A 19,150-nucleotide genomic window follows, 5' to 3' on the forward strand; every position below is an offset into this window, starting at 1 on the left:
GTGGTGTGTGGTGTGTGGGGTGTGTGTGTGGTGTGGGGTGTGTGTGTGGTGTGTATGGTGTGTGTGAGGTGTGTGTGGGGTGTGTGTATGGTGTTTGTGTGTGGTGTGTATGGTGTGTGTGATGTGTGTGGGTGTGTGTGTGTAGAATGTAGAAGCCCTTAGAGGTTCTTACTCTAGTTTTCACCTTCCATAACAGCCTGCCCAATTTCTGGCATGTGGCTGGTGCAGTGAGTGATCAGACTCACTTCACCACTCCACTTGTTGAGTGGAACAGAATGGATTTCTTCTGTGCCTCCTAACTATATGAGAAGCTACTGACAGAGTTGTAGGAGTCCCACCGCTCCCAATCTGGTTATCTGATGGCTGAACCGCTCTGGCATACTCACTGGTGGATAGCTTGGAGGAACTTCCTCTGGTGTTTCCTGACTTTGGCATGGTCAATCTTCTTTAGCAGCTTTGTGTGTTTATAGATTAACCACGTTTCCCGAAGGACATTGGCTGCAGCATTCTTGATCTAAGGAGGAATAAATAAAGCAGGCTGCTATCAGGTTCATTTTCTTAGGTTCACATAATATTTTGTGTGTGTGTGGTTGCTACTGTAGTCTACCTCATGAGGAAATGATTTTGCAATGATCTATTTTCTTAACCAAAATCACAGAATTCCTAGAAAAGATGATTAAGGCCAGGCACGGTGGCTCCCGCCTGTAATCTCAGAACTTTGGAGGCCGAGGCAGGTGGATCACCTGAGGTCAGGAGTTCGAGACCAGCCTGGACAACATGGTCAAAGCTGTCTCTACAAAAAATACAAAATACGCCAGGTATGGTGGCTCATGCCTGTAATACTAGCTACTTGGGAGACTGAGGCAGGAGACTCGCTTGAACCTGGAAGGCGGAGGGTGCAATGAGCTGAGATCGTGCCATACTCCAGCCTGGGCAACAAGAGTGAAACTCCGTCTCAAGAAAAGAAAAGAAAAGAAAGAAAAGGTGATAAAAATTCATCTGCTATTAATCTTGTGTTGGATACTGCAGACTAGAGCTAAATTGAAGGGTTCTTTTCTTTCTTTCTTTCTTTCTTTCTTTCTTTCTTTCTTTCTTTCTTTCTTTTCTTTCTCTTTCTTTCTTTCTTTCTTCCTTCCTTCCTTCCTTGCTTTTTTCTTTTCTTTCTTCTCTTTTCTCTTTCTTTCTTTCTTTCTTTCTTTCTTTCTTTCTTTCTTTCTTCTTTTTTTTTGATTATTTCAGTACTGTCTCTTGAGTGCTGTTGCTGGTGCTATATTTAGACAGGTTGCATGAAAAGACCTTGAGTCCCAGGGTCCCCCTGGAAAATAGCTAGCAATATACCACTGCTGCCCTTACATGCAGACTTCCGAGCTTCACCTGAGATTGCCACTTAGTGTATATGGTACGTTGCTTGGATTCAGAGAGTAAACAGATTTCCTATCAGCTGGAGATTTTAAAAGACTTCTTTGAGAAAATGTCTTTCCCACTAATTGGAACTATAGGTACCAATAAGCCCATCGTCTCCTTTCCCAAATGGCCAAAAACATTTGCACTGCAATTTTACATGTGAATGTAATTGGCACAAAACGGAAATAATTTCAAAGCAATGTCTGAAAATCAGTGAAGATATTTAGGTGTGAAACCAGAGCTTCCTCTTTCCCAAGGCTGGCTCCTTCACTGTGCATTGCAATCACACGTTTCAACATATGACGCTGTCATCTGTTGACATGGAAACCACTGATATCACCAGGCTCACGACTGAGCTGAGATATATCAATGGCATCCAGATGGCAGGGGACAAAGTTTTAATCCAAACACAGACATCCTCAGCAATTAGTAACAAGAGCAAGAGAAAACATTCCTTATTAAGCACACGCTAAACAGATTTTTGATTAACCATCCCCATTTCTGTCAGTCATGCAGATTGGCACAGGTCCACAGGCCTGGGGCCTGGAAATAAGTAGGCCAGCCTAATAGAAATCAGGTTACTAGCCAGAAAGGATTTTAATAAAATTAGAGACTATAGATCTGCTTCTTCAGACTGACATCAACAGATGGGACGTTGTTAAAATACTGAGACGTGTGGGAAGGCTAGGAAACCTTGTTTTGCAGGCTGATAACTTTTGTGTGTGTATGTTTTAAAAATTTATTACTAAGGCTGGATTATATTTTTCATTGGCGCTGAAGTGATGTTTTTAAAAGAACAGCTAAGTCTTCTCAGAAATGTCTAAGGGACATAAATATTGCTTTTTAAAAATGCAGTAAAGATCCACCATGAAAATAGTTTTAAATGACTTAATTGCCCGCCTCTAGTACTTTCTTGCTTGAAAGGAAGCAGGTTGTGGTGAGAAGTTGGAAACGGTGGATGTCCAGGAGAGGACTCTGTGGTCTCTGGGGTTCTGCTCAGGGAACTAGAGTGAACAGCAGCCTCCTGGCAAAAAAGGCAGCACGCAAGGGAAGCCTCGCTCTCTGCAGAGCACACATTGAATACTACTGCCCTCCTCTTGCAGGGAGAGGGGGCAATTGGATGTGTCATTTCTTCAGTTTCCCTAGGCACTTAGCCTCTTAGGAAAGCCTCAAGGAAACGGGAAAGTCTGCAGGCGAATCCCTGCTCTGTCAATTATTAAGCAGTTTAGAAGCAAATGCTTCATTATCTGTAAGATATGAAAAATAAAGAGGGCTGCTATGAGGCAGTGATGATGGTGCTGGGGGCAACAGCTAACATCTACCAGGTGCAGCCACAGGTCTGAGTACTTCATATGTGTAAGCTCCTTTAATCCTTATCACAACCCCATCAGGGAGGTGCTAACATTATCCACATTTTTCAGATGAAGAAACCGAGACACAGACCAAGACTAGACAATTATAAATGGCAAACTGAGTCGGTGTGGGTTTGAATGCTGCATAAAATGTAAAGTACCATACAGATATTAGTTAATATCATCTAGCTCAAACCCCTCATTGAACATATGAGAAAACCACTTCAGAGATGGGATGTGAGAGCCAGAATCACACAGCTAGCTAATGGCAAAGTCAAAACAAGAGCCGGGTCCAGGAAGAGCAGAAGGTTTTCATGTGGACTGAAGGAAAGACAAACAAAATCATTTCCTGTTTTCCAGGATCAAGGAATCGGAAAGAACATTGGATTTTTTTTTTTTTTTTTTAAACCATCATGGCTCTCACTTAGCAATGTGACAGAACACGGAGTCCGGGTCCCGCACTTAAAGTCAGCCCAAATGTAAGATATTGAAGTCACAGCACAGCCCGGGTAGCTGACAGAGGCAGTCACATCATCTTTATGAGTTTGGAGGGAGGCCGCTGTGCATTTGGGAAAGTGATGTTAACTGCCAGCCCTTGCACTGACTCTGAAATTAATTACCAGCAAACAGTCTGGCACAAAGCTAAGTAGATCAATATCCGCGAGAGAAAAAGAAATAGGCTTTTAACTGCACTGGGCTTTCCCAGGTGGACGGTAAATGCTATTGTGGCCAGGGTCTCCCTCCAGTTCACCTGGCTGATTGATCTAAGCATTGCTGGGGTCAGGAGCAGATGAGGTCATATGCCCTTCCTCAGATTTGCCGAGCCTCCGAAGGGCTCCATGCACCCTTCCTTGATGGAGGCTTGGGTACCTCCTGACGTCTCCTGGTGGGCAGAGGCACCAGGGCCAAAAGACGCTCTTAGGGTGCAGCAGTGCGAGGGGGCAGGGCTTAAGATGAAAGCAGCAAGCCAGAAAGAGTGGCTCAACATTGGCCACAATCGGGTGGGTTTGGGGATGGTTAGGAGGGAAGTGAATGGAAGTCCAGCTGTCCTGCCTCCAAAATGGGCTGATTGTTTTCTGCAAGCCCAGAAACTCTCCACCAAAAAAATTGCTTTCACTCTGATTGGGGCCAGAGAATGGGCTCTATGACCCACTTTAGGAAGGGCTCTAAAATTAATGGGCCTGGACAAGAAAGTGGTCCAATGAAGACCTTGAAAATTATTGTGACAGCTAACATATACTGAGTGCTTACTATGTGCCAGGATCTGTGCTAAGCATGTATGTCTGCACTGTTTCATTAACCCTCAGAAAAACTTGACAAATAGATGTGATCGTGAGCTCTATCTTGGACCCACTACTGAACTCTATGAGACTCTCTCTTTATTCATACATTTGAGGAACAATTAGTGAGCACCTATGATGGGCCAGACATTGTACTAGCAAGTAAGGGTACCACAGTGAACAAATCAATAACATTCCTGCCCTTATGGAACTTAACAATCTTGTGGAGAAGATGGTATGCAGTTTATATTATAGCATCAGGTAACAAGCACTTAAAAAACCACAACAACAAAGCAGGGTCCGGGGCTAGAGAGTGATGCAAGTGCTACCTGCATCTGTGAAATGGGATTACTGTGTTGACTAAATGAGAATATACTTAAAACATGAGTACAGACCCTGGCCATATGCCTCAATACATGGTATCTTTGTTAATATTCTCCTCTTCCGATAAACATCAGCTTCCTTCCCTCTAATTTCCCCAGCCCACAAGAAAACATACAACAGAACACACATCGCTTCCTTGAGCTCTTGGCCATAGCATCCCATGTCAATGACTTGCTCTGGCCACCTCTCTGCCCAGGTAATCTGCTACTTGCTATTACAGAGGGGCTGTCGGTTGCGGCAAGAATGCTTGGGGCAGGAGTACAAGGGGGTTGAAAGGAGCACCTTTCTTGGGCACCCTAAGCCTCCAGCAGCCCCAGGAGTCCTGGGAAATTACAGGAGTCCCATTAGCAGAGCCCCCCAGAGAAGAAGTCACTAGCATGCCCTTTATGCTGCCAGGAACCCTTGCCAGAGAAGTATTCTACTTGGAGGTTGGAGACAGGGAAGGGAGGCCCGGCCGGTGGGTGTGATTTAAATACATGCATCTTGGACAGTTTCTTCACTGTGTGAACATCACAGACTGTACTTAAACAAACCTAGATGGTACAGCCTACTACACCCCCCTAGGCTGTATGGTACAGCCTATTGCTCCTAGGCTACAAGCCTATATGGCACATTTCTGCCCTGTAGGCAACGGTAACACAAATCACTAGGGGAGAGGAATTTTTCAGCTCTGTTAGGGCCTTCTGAGACCACCTTGGTATATGTGCTCCATCACTGACTGAAACGTTGTTATGCAGTGCATGACTGTAACTTGAAGGAGTTACACAGGTTGAAACTAGGCTGAGTTCAGATCACTATCGGAGAACCTACAAGCCGGCCCTTGACTGAAGGTGTCCATTACATATAGGACTAGAGAAGGGGGCCGGTTCCTCTTTCCCATTTGCCAAGCCCACTCTCCCCTCATCACCACCCCGCAGACTTGCTCTGGCTTCCCCGGTTGCCCTTTCTTTCATCACCCTGCTTGCACCTCCTCTTTTTCCTCCCGCTGTTCTATTCCACACTCCCTTTGCAGGCTTCTCTGCCTGCCTGACCCGGAGGCCCTCACTGACCACTTAGAACTGGGAGCTCCCCCTCTCTGGCTGGCAGGAAATTGGGTGGAGAGAGAGGAGATATATTTCCGGTGTTCAAAGTTGGAGCTTGAGGTTCTCCCTGTAGCAGTATGGTAATGGGTGGTGGATAATTCTATAATGCTATTCATGTGATACTCAGTTAGGGTAGAGTTAAGCTGGCTTTTCTCTTCAGCAGGCCTGGGACCCTAACCCCACGCTGAGTTCCAAGGAACTGACCACCCTAAAGCTGCCTGCCTAATGGTCTGAGAGCAACTGGATCTTGCAGAGTGGGGGCCCCCTCACCCCTTTCTGGGCCTTCGTCTTCTCATCTGTGTTGGAGTGGCTCTTCCCTGAGGGTCCTTCTGGCTTAAACACACAATATTTCTGTGACTGTTGCTAAAACAAAAAACCTGTACCCACTCTGTTTGGGACAGATTCTTGTGTGTGATGTGATTTATAATCCTTTTCTGGGGAGAATTAGCATTCCTGATAACTGCCCTATTGATTATCCGATCAATTATAAAGAGATAAAGACTTGTTCTGGAAATCCACTCTTGAGCCCAACCAGCTGTCCATTAGCAGTCCTTTAGCTAAACCTTCTATATCTGGCATAACAATGGCTACCATTGTTTTTCCTATGAAATACCACTACTAAGAGTAATCTTTGAATTAGGCTGCTGAAGAAAATTTTCTTCTAGCAAGATTATGATCAAACTTTGGCATATGCTTGTAATTAAAGAAAAGTTGTCTTTAGTGTCATTCAGGAGATTGTAGGTGGGGGAATTACTTAAAGGTTTTTGAGCAGGAAGTAATATGTAGAGGTAAGCCTGAGAGTCTAAGGAGATCCATGGGGAAGCAAAGTGCAGGATGACTTGGGAGAGGGAGGCCCAAGTGAGGAGAGCAGGTAGCAGGCTGCTGTGATAGCGCAAGACAGAAGACGGCGGCTTCAAGAATGACGGGGCAGAGGCCCTGGAGAAGCGCGCATGCGTGAACAGCCACGGCAAGGTCGAATCAGACAAAGAAAGTGTTCAGACTCCTGTGGGGTTCAGGGCCCAGAGGAGTCAGAAATGGGGCTAAGTCTTTAGGCCTGGAGTCTGGAAGAACACCATGTCAGGAGCACACCAGGGAAGTTAGGAGAAGGAACTAGTTTAGGGAAGTTGTGGGTTTCGTTTTGGTCTTACTCATAGAATTCATGGGGAAGTTACTTGGATGAGCTACTTGGGGCAAGAAACCCTTGCAGCAAGAAGGAGATATGATCCTCAGCACACTGTGCTGTCTGAAGGTTCTGCTCACTGTGGCTTGATGTGGAGAGGAGGTACCACAAAGAAAATATCTCCGGTCCATGGTACCTCTCAAGCCAAGGGTGTCCACAGCAGCCCACTCTGCCTTTTTTTTTTTTTTTTGGAGATGGAGTCTTGCTCTGTCACCCAGGCTGGAGTGCAGTGGCGCGATCTCAGCTCACTGTAACCTCCGCCTCGTGGGTTCAAGCAATTCTCCTGCCTCAGCCTCCCGAGAAGCTGGGATTACAGGCGCCCACCACGCTTGGCTAATTTTTTGTATTTTTAGTAGAGACGGGGTTTCACCATGGTCGCCAGGCTAGTCTTGAACTCCTGACCTCAAGTGATCTGCCCACGTCAGCCTTGCAAAGTGCTGGGATTACAGGTGTGAGCCACCGTACCCAGCCCACTCTACCTCTTATAAGAAGTGCTCTCTGAGGGCAGTCAGCCACCAGAGGTCAAGGATGGAGGTAAGGACCACCTCTTACCCATCTTGGTGCCCCCAGAGTACAGAGTGTGGCACCCAGGGAGTGACCTCTGTGATGGACTTGTTTAGTTACATAAAACAGAATGTTGGGGACATGGAAGCACTGAGTGGCAGAAAAGATGGGGCTCTAGTATCTTTCTTCCAGTTCCTCTGTGAATCATGTACTTAAATATATTTATCTAGTAGCCCAGAGGTTAGCAATAAGTTATAATTATAGAATAACAATGGCAGCACCACTGCGAAGTCAGTGTGGGAAGATCTGATTGAATTAAATACAGAAATGACGTTGCTGCCAGAGTTGATACAAAGAAAGAAGATAAGCACAGGATTCGAGAAAACCAGAAACTGAGTTCTTAGCCAGTGCTATCAGACCCTCTTCCCTCCCCACAAATAAATAAATGAATAAATAAAAATAGTGCTGGCTCTCATGGCAAAGGCTAGGCTGCAGCCTTTAGAGCAAGACAGGATGAATAAACACTAGAACAATTTGGGTATTTTTTTATGATTAATATCTACAATTCCTTTTTCGTTTTGCTTAGGTGTTTGAAGCATCAAGGTTGCATATACCAGTAAGAGACTGCTTTTATCTTTCAAATCTGCAAATTGTCCACTCCGAAGAGGTTGAAATTATGCCACAGTAAACTCCTTCACGTTGGATCTTTCTCTGAGAATTCACTGAGATGTTATGAATAGACTGAGCTTAGCATCTCTTTTTGTTTTTTTTTTTTTGAGATGGAGTCTCGCTCAGTTGCCCAGGCTGGAGTACAGTGGCGCAATCTCGGCTCACTGCAACCTCTGCCTCCCGGGTTGAAGCAATTCTCCTGCCTCAGCCTCCCAAGTACCTGGGACTATAGGCATGTGCCACTATGCCTGGCTAATTTTTTTTTTTTTTTTTTGTAGAGGCGGGGTTTCACCGTGTTAGCCAGGAAGGTCTCATCTCCTGACCTCGTGATCTATCCGCCTCAGCCTCCCAAAGTGCTGGCATTACAGGTGTGAGCCACCGTGCCCGGCCGAGAGTTTCTAAGGATCATGTCTGATCTGAGAGTGAGTATTTCTTTTTTTTTTTTTGACAGATTCTTGCTCTGTTGCCCAGTCTGGAGTGCAGTGGCAGGATCTCAGCTCACTGTAAATTCCACCTCCCAGATTCAAGTGATTCTCCTGTCTCAGCCTCCTGAGTAGCTAGGATTACAGGTGCACACCACCACGCCCTGCTAATTTTTGTATTTTTCGTAGAGACAGGGCTTCACCATGTTGGTCAGGCTGGTCTCGAACTCCTGACCTTGTGATCCACCTGCCTTGGCCTCCCAAAGTGCTGGGATTACAGGCATGAGCCACCGCACCCAGCTGCTTAGCATCTTCTTGACCAATGAGCCACTCCAGCTGGACACAATGGGCCATTTGGAGAGGACAGAGGGCAGGCCAGGCATCCCCAGGGGAAGAAAGGTGGGGTTCTCTTGTGAGCAGTTCAAAGTCAGCTCAAACCAGAGCAGGCCAAGGATGCATACATCCAGTTTCGTTTCAATTAAGGTTATGTAAAAGAACCTTCAGAAGTTCTAGTCCTGCCAGCTTTGAAAATCTTCTCTCTGTAAGAACCATCCCTCCTGTGTTGTTTATTTCCTTGAGAAAAGATATTAGATATTAAAGGGACATTTCAACAGATTTAAGTGTTCTCAGAAAAATGAGATGTTATTCAGTTAAAAAGCTACCTTACATTCATGGATGAGCAATAAATATTTGTTGATTTGATTTTCAGTCCTACTTTTCAAGAAGTAAGTGGAATTGAGGAGGATGTTAGGGAATCATTTTTGAAAGATTAAAATTAGCAACCACAGTCTCATCTTCTACAATTATATTGCAGAAAAATTGTTTATTTTCCTGGCATACAAAGGAGCTGGCTTTCCTCAGCTTTATTTTCCTCTAGCGTCTGATTTACTTCGTGAAAAATGGAGAGGACAAAGGAATAACACCAAATACAAAGAATATACTTGGCTTCAAAAAGAAAACCAGAATAAACAGAGAAACTGCTAATGTCTCTACTCTTGGTAAACAGCTTATGAGAAGGCTTTGGAGGCAAAACATCTCCCTGCCCTCACTCCAGCATGTAGTTTCAATTCAGTGAAACCTCAGTAAATTGCTTCAGGAAAATAGATGCAAGTGGATTTGCATTTAGGTGTTTCAATAACTTGAGTAATTTCCTCAATACTGAGCATGACTTTTGCACCCATTATTAGAGGGGGCTGAAGGAGAGTGGCCAAGTGGCAGGGTTCCCGGCAGGCCTTACTGTGGTAACAGCCTTCAATCACTGCCATCGTGATGTGACAAATCATGGCTTTTTTTGGTGCAGCTGATAGCTCAGGGCCGTGATGTACCAAGTACAAACACTTGAATGTCAACAACGTAAGAATATTTGCCTGTACCAGTTCCTTTTAACATCTGTGAAGGCTCTTTACAAAATCCAATAAATGTAATCAAAGACCAAACAATCAAACACCATAAATAATTCTGCTGAGAAACTGGAGAGGCTTTGGCCACTGCACACTCTCCCACTGCCTTCCCCGAGAGCTCACTCGCAGCTCCCTCTGTCATTCTCTCTCTCTCTCTCTTTTTGTTCTTCCTTCCTGCCTTTGTCTCTATTTCTACACACTGTTGCTGCGGTGCAACATTAATCACTGAATATTTTCTGTAGCTTTCAAAAACCCAAAGCAACATTTGGTTGCTCATGGGTTCCTTAACCTACTTTAGTCCTAAATGAAAAAGACTATGGAGGCCAAGACACGGGCACAGGGTTTTAATTCTGCCTCGTCTCAGAAAGAGGACAGTCTTGCAGGAAATCCTCTTACTCACCTTCCTTCAGGCTGTAGTTCTAAAGAATTTTCCATAAAAGCTGTCCTTGAATAAACAACTCCTGCCTTGCCCATTTGGCCTGCTGTTATTCTGGAAGGCTTGTATCTGTCTCTTCTAAATGGGCCTTTTCGTCTCTGACAATTCAGTGGGGTATCCAACTTTCAGCAGCTAAATGGTCTACCCATTCCTGCATATTTTCAGATTTTCATCTTCCATAACCACTTTCGTAATGGTTCAAGTGAGAAACGTTACCCGGAAAACCCAAAAAGGAAAAATTGGATGATAACGTTTTGATGAACAATTTTATTTAGGAATGTGGGCTCTACTAGAATGATTCCTTTTTTTTTTTTTTTTTTTTTTTGAGATGGAGTCTTGCTCTGTCACCCAGGCTGGAGTGCAGTGGCGTGATCTCGGCTCACTGCAACCTCCGCTTCCTGGATTCAAGTGATTCTCCTGCCTCAGCCTCCTGAGTAGCTGGGACTACAGGCGCCTGCCACCATGCCCAGCTAATGTTTGTATTTTTAGTAGAGACGGCATTTCACCATGTTGGCCAGGATGGTCTCAATCTCTTGACCTCGTGATCTACCTGCCTCAGCCTCCCAAAGTGCTGGGATTACAGGTGGAGCTGTCACGCCTGGCCTAGAATGATTCTTTAAATGATTTTTTTTAAACGATTAGACTTAGGTACATTTTCAATATACTTTTATAGTTTTAGGTACATTTTCAATATAGTTTTGCCCTTCCTAATGAGAATCCTGAAAATATTTGAGCATAAACAAAAAACATTGCCTCATACTGGGTGATTTTCATCAGGCAAAGGGGCAGGTTATACCATTGTAGGCTATTAATTAAATTACCAGGAAAATTATTTGGCTGCCTGAACCATGCACAGCGATCGAACAGAAGGCAGGAACCCGTCGTGTGAAGATGCTGTTTCCATTTTTTGTCTGGGGCTCCCTCAAACACGCCCTTTAAAAGCCTGGTGCAAACCCATACGACATTTTCTTTCCCTCTTTCTTTCTCTTCTCTCTTTCTCTCACTTCCTTTCTGTCTTTCTGTCTTTCTTCCTTTCTTTTTGAGATGGAATCTCACTCTGTTATCCAGGCTGGAGTTCAGTGGTGCAATCTTGGCTCACTGCAACCTCCGCCTCCCGGGTTCAAGCAATTCTCTTGCCTCAGCCTCCTGAGTAGCTGGGACTACAGGCACCCGCCACCATGTCCAGCTAATTTTTTGTAGTTTTAGTAGAGATGGGGTTTCAGCATGTTAGCCAGGATGGTCTTGATCTCCTGACCTTGTGATCGACCCACCTCGGCCTCCTAAAGTGCTGGTATTACAGGCATGAGCACCTGGTGGACCATTTGCTTTCTCATTGGCTTCCACTGTGGTGTTAAGTCCCCCGTAAGACATGGCTGTGTAGCATCTTACCCGCTTGGTGAGCTGAGTGTCCATCATGAAGTTATGAACGTGCTTCTCTGCTTTGGTGAGTTCCAGCTTTCGGGCCACCACGGCCACCACAAGGGCAGTGCAGCCTGCACCCTGTGGGGGGACATCAAGAGGACCAGAGGGGAAAGAACACATCATTAAGAGGCAAGACGAGAGTCTCAACACGCCTGGCGCCCACGGGGGTAGTTTCCTGGGACTGGAGTGGGAACTCGAGCTCTCTAGCTGGTCATGACCAAGCCACAAAATCTGTCGAAATCTGTCAGGACTCTGATGTCCTGACCCACAGAGGGGTCTGCACTGCCCCTTGGGTTGTGCTCTGCAGCTGACTTCTGGGAGGCTGAGCTAGCCAGTTTCAATGGAGAAGGATGCTGGGTGGCGCCGAGACTTTGGGGGGTTTAACCAACAGATAAGCACCTGGCCACCTGCCAAGCTGTGTAGTGGAAGACAGAGGGGCCAGCACACACGGGCCCTCTCTCCCTCAGGCAGGTCTCCATCCCACTGCCAGCTCTAGACCAGCAGGGCCGGGAGGAAGGCAGGCAGGCCATCAACTGGGGTGCAGATGGAACACCTGCCAGTGGCTGAGAGTGTTCCTGAAAACAATCTAATGAAGAGCCAATACCTTTCCCCAGGGCTTGTTTCACAGAGGGTACCCAGGTTGGCACGAACACATGCACTCAGTGACTGCGCTTGCTCTGCGGTTGGGTTTTTTCACCTGAGCGTTTACGCTATGACTCAGCACAAGGAATCGGTTCCTTCCTGCCTTCACCAGGAGGCTCATGAATTCACCACCATGCAGAGATTTTAAACACAACACCACTTCTGCTAGATCAAAACCAGGATTTTAAGTGAGCCCGCAGCAGACCCTTAGGATTTTCCGGAACAGCGATCCTAGTCTGCTCGGTAGGTCCATGCCAGGGGAGCCCGGGGAAGGGTGGGCAAGGAAGCAGGCTCTGCTGAGCCCCAAGAATGGTGAGACTCACTTTTTCTGTCCTAATCCTCTGGGTGCATGCTTGACTGCCTGGGAAATAAGCAGGGAATTCCCTGCACATTCCAACATTCTCCCGACGCATTTTAAAATCATCTTCGCTGGGCTTCCTGGTTGGCTTGTGAGCACAGGGGGACGTCGAAGACTCACTACTCCCCTGGCTCTTTGGCAGGCAGCGGGAGTCAGCCCCATCCTTCTGCGAGCGGACTCTCATCAGAGACCATCGCCCTCTACCTGCACACTGTGCCCTGCACTGCCCCGACTACCCCTCATGGAAAGAGATGATGAACTTACTAAAGCTAACAACTGAATCCTAGATGTCAAACAGTAATTCTAGTTGCCACAGAATCCAGTCTAGCAGATGAGGTCCCAGACTGGAAGGAATCTGTCAGTAACATTTTTGGCTCATCAGGTCTTACAAAATGTGTGAGAAGCAGAAAAGAATGTTTTTCAAAGGTACTATAATCTATAACCGACTTGGAAGGAATGCATATGGGTGGATCCATTCCCTACTCTCTCTTTTAGAATCTCTTTCTCTCTTTATCCCACAGGCTGACAAAGGCTAGCCTGCGTGAAGTTTCCATGTGGTTGAAGTTCACAATGCTTTCTCCTCGTTTCCCACAAGGGTCCCCATTAAAACAATCTAGTGTTTCTCAGTACATTGGTTGGCCTTTTCACAAAGTGAAAAGAACCAAGTCTGTGTGCACTTTCCTTTTCTGACCTCATTTTCCTCTTTTGTTCAAGGACGGCTGTGTTTTTTCAGCTTCTATGACTTACAGGAGACTCTGTGCCCAGTTTTCAAAGGATCTGGGCAGTTGCACAGCCTGGTCTGTAGCTGTAATCAATCTAGCCAGGCCTCCAAAAGCAAAAAATAGCTTAAAAGAAGCCATCCTAGAGGGAAGATGTGTGCTCCCTTCCCCTCGACCGGACAGAGTGTCATCCCTCTCCTTTATATGGAGTTCCAAAAGTACTTTGGGCTGAACGCCTAAAAAGAGGGCTATATCATAGCGTTAAAAATGGAACATCAGATGGAGAGGGTTCTCCCCAGGCTCCATTCTCCCTCCTCTTGCTGGGCCCAAGCAAAACTCTACTTAAATCATCCCTGAAAGCTGAGGTCCAATAGGCCTGAAGAGGGAGCTTCCCCGCACCATGCTACTTTGAGAATGTAATCACAACAATCAATCATCCACCATTCCAAATTTCCAGGGTCTAGATGGGGTGTTTCACAGCTCTTGCCATGGCCCGCACTTTAACTGGCTGAATGCAGGGGGGCTTTTAATTAGAAACTACAGTGTGTTTTATCTAAGGAACCATCTGTCTCACATGAGGAAGATAAATTTCTCTCTGGAGGCAGGACAGTGGACTAGATGGCACTTCCCAGTTTCTTTCAACATAAAGATGTCATGACTCCCTTGTGAGTACCTCTGTAGAGGTTGCTGCATTCTTAACCCTTAATTCCAACTTAAATGGATGCTCTCAGCTTCATTTTTCCATTGACTGGATGTAATTAGGGCAGTCACCAGTAATGACACCTAACCTGGATTAAGAGGCAACCTCATAAAGATGGGGCCAGACATCAGCAGCCTTCAGAAAGTCGTGGAGGAATGCTGAAGCCTAGACTGCTGAGCCTCTGCAGACTGTGCGGCGTGTGGGCAGAGAAAATGAAGAAGGGAGAGAAGACAATGGGAACATGAAAGAAGAGGAGGGGAGGGGAGAGAAGGAGAGAGGAGAGAGAAGAGAAGAGAAGGGGAGGGAAGGGGAGGGAAGGGAAGGGAAGGGAAGGGAAGGGAAGGAGAGGGGAGAAGAGAAGGAAGGTTGCTGCAGGGAGAGGTCAAGCTGGGCAGAGAATGAGATGGGGAACAAGTTGTGTTGCATCCTAAATAGCAAGGGTCAAGGGGGTAAAGAGAGAAGGAGGAGGCTGAGGAATCAGAAAAAATGATGGGCTGATGGGATTGAGAGAGGAAGGAAGAACAAGGAGCCTAAGGCTTGAGCCAGAAGTCAATGGTCCATTTTGGCCCTTTAGAGGACATGAAGGAAGTGCCAAGGGATCCCACCCTGCTGTGTCCATCTTCAATTGGTATAAGACTCGCCTGTCCCCTGGGTCCTCTTTGGGATGCTGGGCCTTTTCACTTAGGTGAGTTAATAGTCTGACAGGCCACAGTGGCAGCCTGGCAGTGCTGTGTCACGTGGCAGTGATGCAGGTTAGTTTTAAGAGACAAATCGCTGAGGGCCTGGCTAACCGTGGAATCTTGGAAATGGCTGGTGGGCAGAGGGGGTGTGTGAGGAGGGAGGAAGCAGGACGGGAAAGGGTAAACAGCTGCTGCTATGACTTCCCTGGGGTCAGACTGGGGGGAAGAGCCATGACTCAGCCTTTTGCTTTCAGATATGCCAAGTCCTGAACCACAAGGGACAAAACTAGAGTCCCTGGATCTGCTCTGTCCAACTTCCAGTTCTGTGGGGCGAGGGGAGGAGATGGGGTCTACTTCCGATGAGCTGGAACTTCCCAAGGCACGTGGGCGAGCAGGGAGCACCGAGTGCACGGAGGGAGGGTGGCTGGGACGGGGTGAACACGCCTAACTCTAGAGATTCGGACCCAAATCTGGACCGAGACTCCTCCACACCAGTCCTCCCACCTCTTGTTTTCAAGAAACATTTTCCAGCTGGAAAACCTTAGAAGCTGGAAAAACAAGTATCCCAAGGGGAAAAGTATGAGGTGTTCTTAACTAAAGAAGCATAAAATAAAATAAAACACAAATGAAAGTGACAAATGGAGGAGGGAAGCCTGGAGGATTTACAGTTGGATTCTGTTTCTGCAACAGATTCCATGCAACAACTAAAATAACATCAATTGGTTTGAAACCAAGGTGTTTCGGGAGAAGCTCGTCTTCTAAAACTGACATTAAGCAGATGTCTTGCTGAGCCCTCTTTTTGCCTCCTCCCAAAATGACTCAATTTGTGCTACCTTTTACTTCATCATCACTTTCCCTTGGCAGTTCAGAGGCATCTCTCATGAGGCCACTGGGGAAAATCTCAGCGTCCCTGCAGACATCGGAAGCTTTTGCCTGTTTGTGCATAACTCATGAAGGGTCTACAGAGTGAGTCCAGCTTTAGAAAGAGGCTAGATTGAAATAAAGTTATGCCAAGCAACCTGGAGGGGCTCTGGGGTCTTCCAGATGCCTGCAGAACCAGAAGGTCAGCATTGCACATATTTTAAGTTGCATTGTCATTTTCAATTCTGGATACTAAATATTGACAGCTCTCTCTCTACTGTGTTGTCACTGTGATCATGAAAAATCCTATGGAAAGATGCTGGACTTTAATGTAGCTGCTTTTGTGGGTGAAATCTCTCAAACACACCAGGTCTGTGCCAGCCACGGCAAGTTGTTCAGACAATTATATACCCTGCTTAATGGCTGATAATTACATCGTTACTGAGATTGCCAGAGAAAACAATGATTAAGACTATTTACAGGCCACACACACACACACAAATCCTTCCTTTCCCTTCCCAAGCAGGCCTTGCCTTGGCCTTCATGGTGTCCATGGTAACCAAACAGGAAGCCCTACCTTTAGTAAAGGCACTTGCAATAATAATTGGGAGCTATACATAGTGTTGGGAGGTTGGGAGGAGGAGGGGAAAGGATCCTCAGCAAAGTGAAACCCTGGCTAGGAGTGACTCAGCTAGAAAAATCACATTTGCTAGAAAAATGCCACCAGGGTTCCTCACTGTGGCTGACCCTGGAGTGAGGCGACTGACTTTAATTTGGGTGAAAAACACTGACAACGAATAGAGGAAACCTCCCTGTTCCCGTATATAGAAAGGTATATATTTATGCACAGGGTTTTGTACAAAAAGAGATGAAAGGCCTGGGCTGTATTTTTCATATGGAAGGTGGGGATTGGATTGGCTCCTCCTCATCCATTTGTTCTTTCCACTTTGATCACACCTCAATCCACAGGGAACAGAACACTCCCTCTGGGGGAGCGCTGCAGAGCCAGACGGCAAAAGGGGGTGCTGAAAGACAAGCAGCCCCCGGACCCCAAGGAGAGGCAGGGGTCGGGCAAGGGTCTCGCCTGTTCCGCTCAGCTGTGCCAGCGTAGAGCCAGGAGATGCGAAGTCCAGGAACCAGGAAGCCGGGTCCTTAGGGTGCTGCTTCTTGGATGGGGCACAGCTATGTGCTGAGAGGGAGAAAGTCTGCTATTTTAAAATAATAGAGGCTCCCCGCAGGGCCCATCCATCTATTGGCAACCCTGTTCTGTGCCAGCCCTGGCTGACAGCTGGTTCTGAGGCACAAAGCCCACACCCCAGGAGTGGCTCTAAGAAGGAAAGCTTTGGCCTTTGGTGGCATTTCACTCTTTTCTGGTAAGAAGCATCTTTCCCTGGTTTCCTCATGACAGTTGGTGCTATGCCAAGACAGGCTCCTACTAACCAATGGAAGGTATTTGTTCTAAAGCCTTGCACTTACCCATGATTTATCACAACCCCAGCGCTAAGCTTTTTGTCATTAGCTGCTGTCGTAGGACCTGCTTGCTAATAGGGACCTGTCCTGGACTGGAGTCAGAAAGGAGGAGAGAGCCTGGCCCCTCTTGCTCAGCAGGCCGACTGCCCCAAGCCTTGGTCTGACTGTCTGGTCCACCAATATCAGCCCCAGGAAGCCAACGAGGCAGACTGGGGTGGGGAGTGGGGGCAGCCCCCAGACCTGCGGCCCTCCCTTTCCACTGCAGAAAGTGGTCTCTGCCCTTCCAGAAAGAGGGTCTTCATCTCTCTGGGAGCAGTGGAGGTGACGAATGGAATCTGAGGGATCACTGCAAGGAAGGATTTTCACAAAGGTGTGAGGGGGGCTGTGGAGTGGGGGTTGTCCTTGGGAGGGCTGCAGTCTCCAGCCATGGAGACCCAAAGCCACACCACAAATAGCCTGTCCACTTCTCACCCCGTCACCTCCCCCAACACTACCCAGGCTTAGATGTGCTTTCCTCTTTCATCCTCAGTTTCCACCTCTGAAAAAAGTGTCCAACCCTGCTCTGACACCGTTCTAGGATTCCAGGATGAAGGCCAAAGAGCAGCAGCTGCCTGTCCTGGACCCAAAATGCAACAAGACCAAGGGAACACTTCACTAATTTGCAACTGAAGGACACTGAGGACACCACCAACACTGACCTGTGTGTGACCGCTTCTTGTTTTCAAAGCACTTGAACATAAATCATTGCATTTGGTCCTTGCACAAGCCAGTGGGGAGGGCAGGGCAGGCCTTCCATCTCTACTTTCCCCTGGAAGATGCTCAGGCCCAACAGGCAGAGTGCCTGGGCCAGGGTCCACAGTGAGCAGAAACTCAGACCCCATGTCCCTCTCATAAGCCACACTGTGGTGGCCATGTGACAGGCGAGAGCGTGTGCCTCCGCGAGAGTGTCGACTGTGGGTCGTAGGGCACTGGGCAAGAAAGATACACCTTGAAAAGGCACGGCACACCTGCTGGGCACCTGGGGATGGGATCACAGCCTTGCCGAATGCCAGTGCTGCAAAGCACTCGGCACTCAGAGCCCAGCCGAATGCCAGTGCTGCAAAGCACTCGGCACTCAGAGCCCATAGGCAGAGGTGGAAGCAGAAGCCTGGGAAAGGCAAGAGCCAGCCCAGAGCCACATGGCCAGCCCCGTCCAGGACACAGGTCCCAAAAGCCAACTCAGTGCTCTTTCCCCAGTCCCTGCTTCTGTGAGTTCCAGCTAAACATGATCAGAAATGGTGCCAAGGTCTGTGGGACCAAGGGAACAGGAAGGAGGACAATAAACTGCAAGCCCCAATGCTCACTGGAGGTGAGCAAACTGGGGGGCTGCACAGCAGTGCAGTGGGCATCAGAGCATCGGGCCAGGACCAGCTTCACCCAGCCCATTTTAAGGGAGCTGTGAATAGACCATTAACTGCCAGAAGTCCAGGTCTCATTCTTACCTTAGAAAAGTCAACTGAAAAGTGAGAAACCATTGCAGATTTCCCACCTGTCTTTTTATGTATAGGGGACACACACGCAGGTTGGTTAACTAGCAGGCACCCCCCACACTGTGGCTAGGAAGGCCCCTATGTGCTTGCAAGAAAGAGTTCTGCTCTTTGCCACATTTTGAGGGTAGGGAATGGGCAGAGGCGGGTACTCACCATGATGCCAGTGAGGAGACAGACACCTTTCCCACAGTATGTGTGGGGCACCATGTCCCCATAACCAATGGAAAGGAATGTGATGGAGATGAGCCACATGGCACCCAGAAAGTTACTAGTTACGTCCTGCTGGTCATGGTACCTGCCAAGGGGAAGACAGGAGTTAGTTGATGAACAGCCATTCCCGGGAGTAAGGGCTGTGGGCAAACCTAGAGGGGGGAAGGAAACGAGATATTTGGCTGAGGAAGAGGCAGCAGTGACAGTGGCTCACACAGATCTCTTCAGGCTACCGAAGGGGCTGCGACTGTGCCCACCCAGGTCCCACCTGCAGCCCCCCATCCCGTTGGCCTCCTGCCATGAGCTTGGTCCCAGAGATAAAATGTTTTGTCATGATTTTCACCTCATTGTAGACACCCTTTTAGCGTTGGTAAGATAGCTTTGGATGAAATCATGCAGTAATAAAATTCAAATTTTCCCTTCCAAGCCGACAGTCTAAATGTATG

At 47.3% G+C, this 19,150-nt stretch overlaps 1 protein-coding gene across 3 annotated transcripts in view; it reads right to left on the reverse strand.

Moving 5' to 3' along the window:
• KCNN3 (potassium calcium-activated channel subfamily N member 3) overlaps window positions 1-19,150 on the reverse strand; it is a 164,345-nt gene that overhangs the window by 6,521 nt on the left and 138,674 nt on the right. For all 3 annotated transcript variants that reach the window (XM_023213861.1, XM_023213863.1, XM_023213864.1), the window contains 3 exons: window positions 18,648-18,789; window positions 11,503-11,613; window positions 387-514 (listed from right to left, as the gene is read on the reverse strand). In XM_023213861.1, the coding sequence (XP_023069629.1) occupies window positions 387-514; window positions 11,503-11,613; window positions 18,648-18,789 (381 nt within the window). The remainder of the gene's footprint in view (window positions 1-386; window positions 515-11,502; window positions 11,614-18,647; window positions 18,790-19,150) is intronic.

This window comes from Piliocolobus tephrosceles, chromosome 1 (assembly GCF_002776525.5).
Source record: "Piliocolobus tephrosceles isolate RC106 chromosome 1, ASM277652v3, whole genome shotgun sequence".
NCBI classification, from domain to species: Eukaryota; Metazoa; Chordata; class Mammalia; order Primates; family Cercopithecidae; genus Piliocolobus; species Piliocolobus tephrosceles.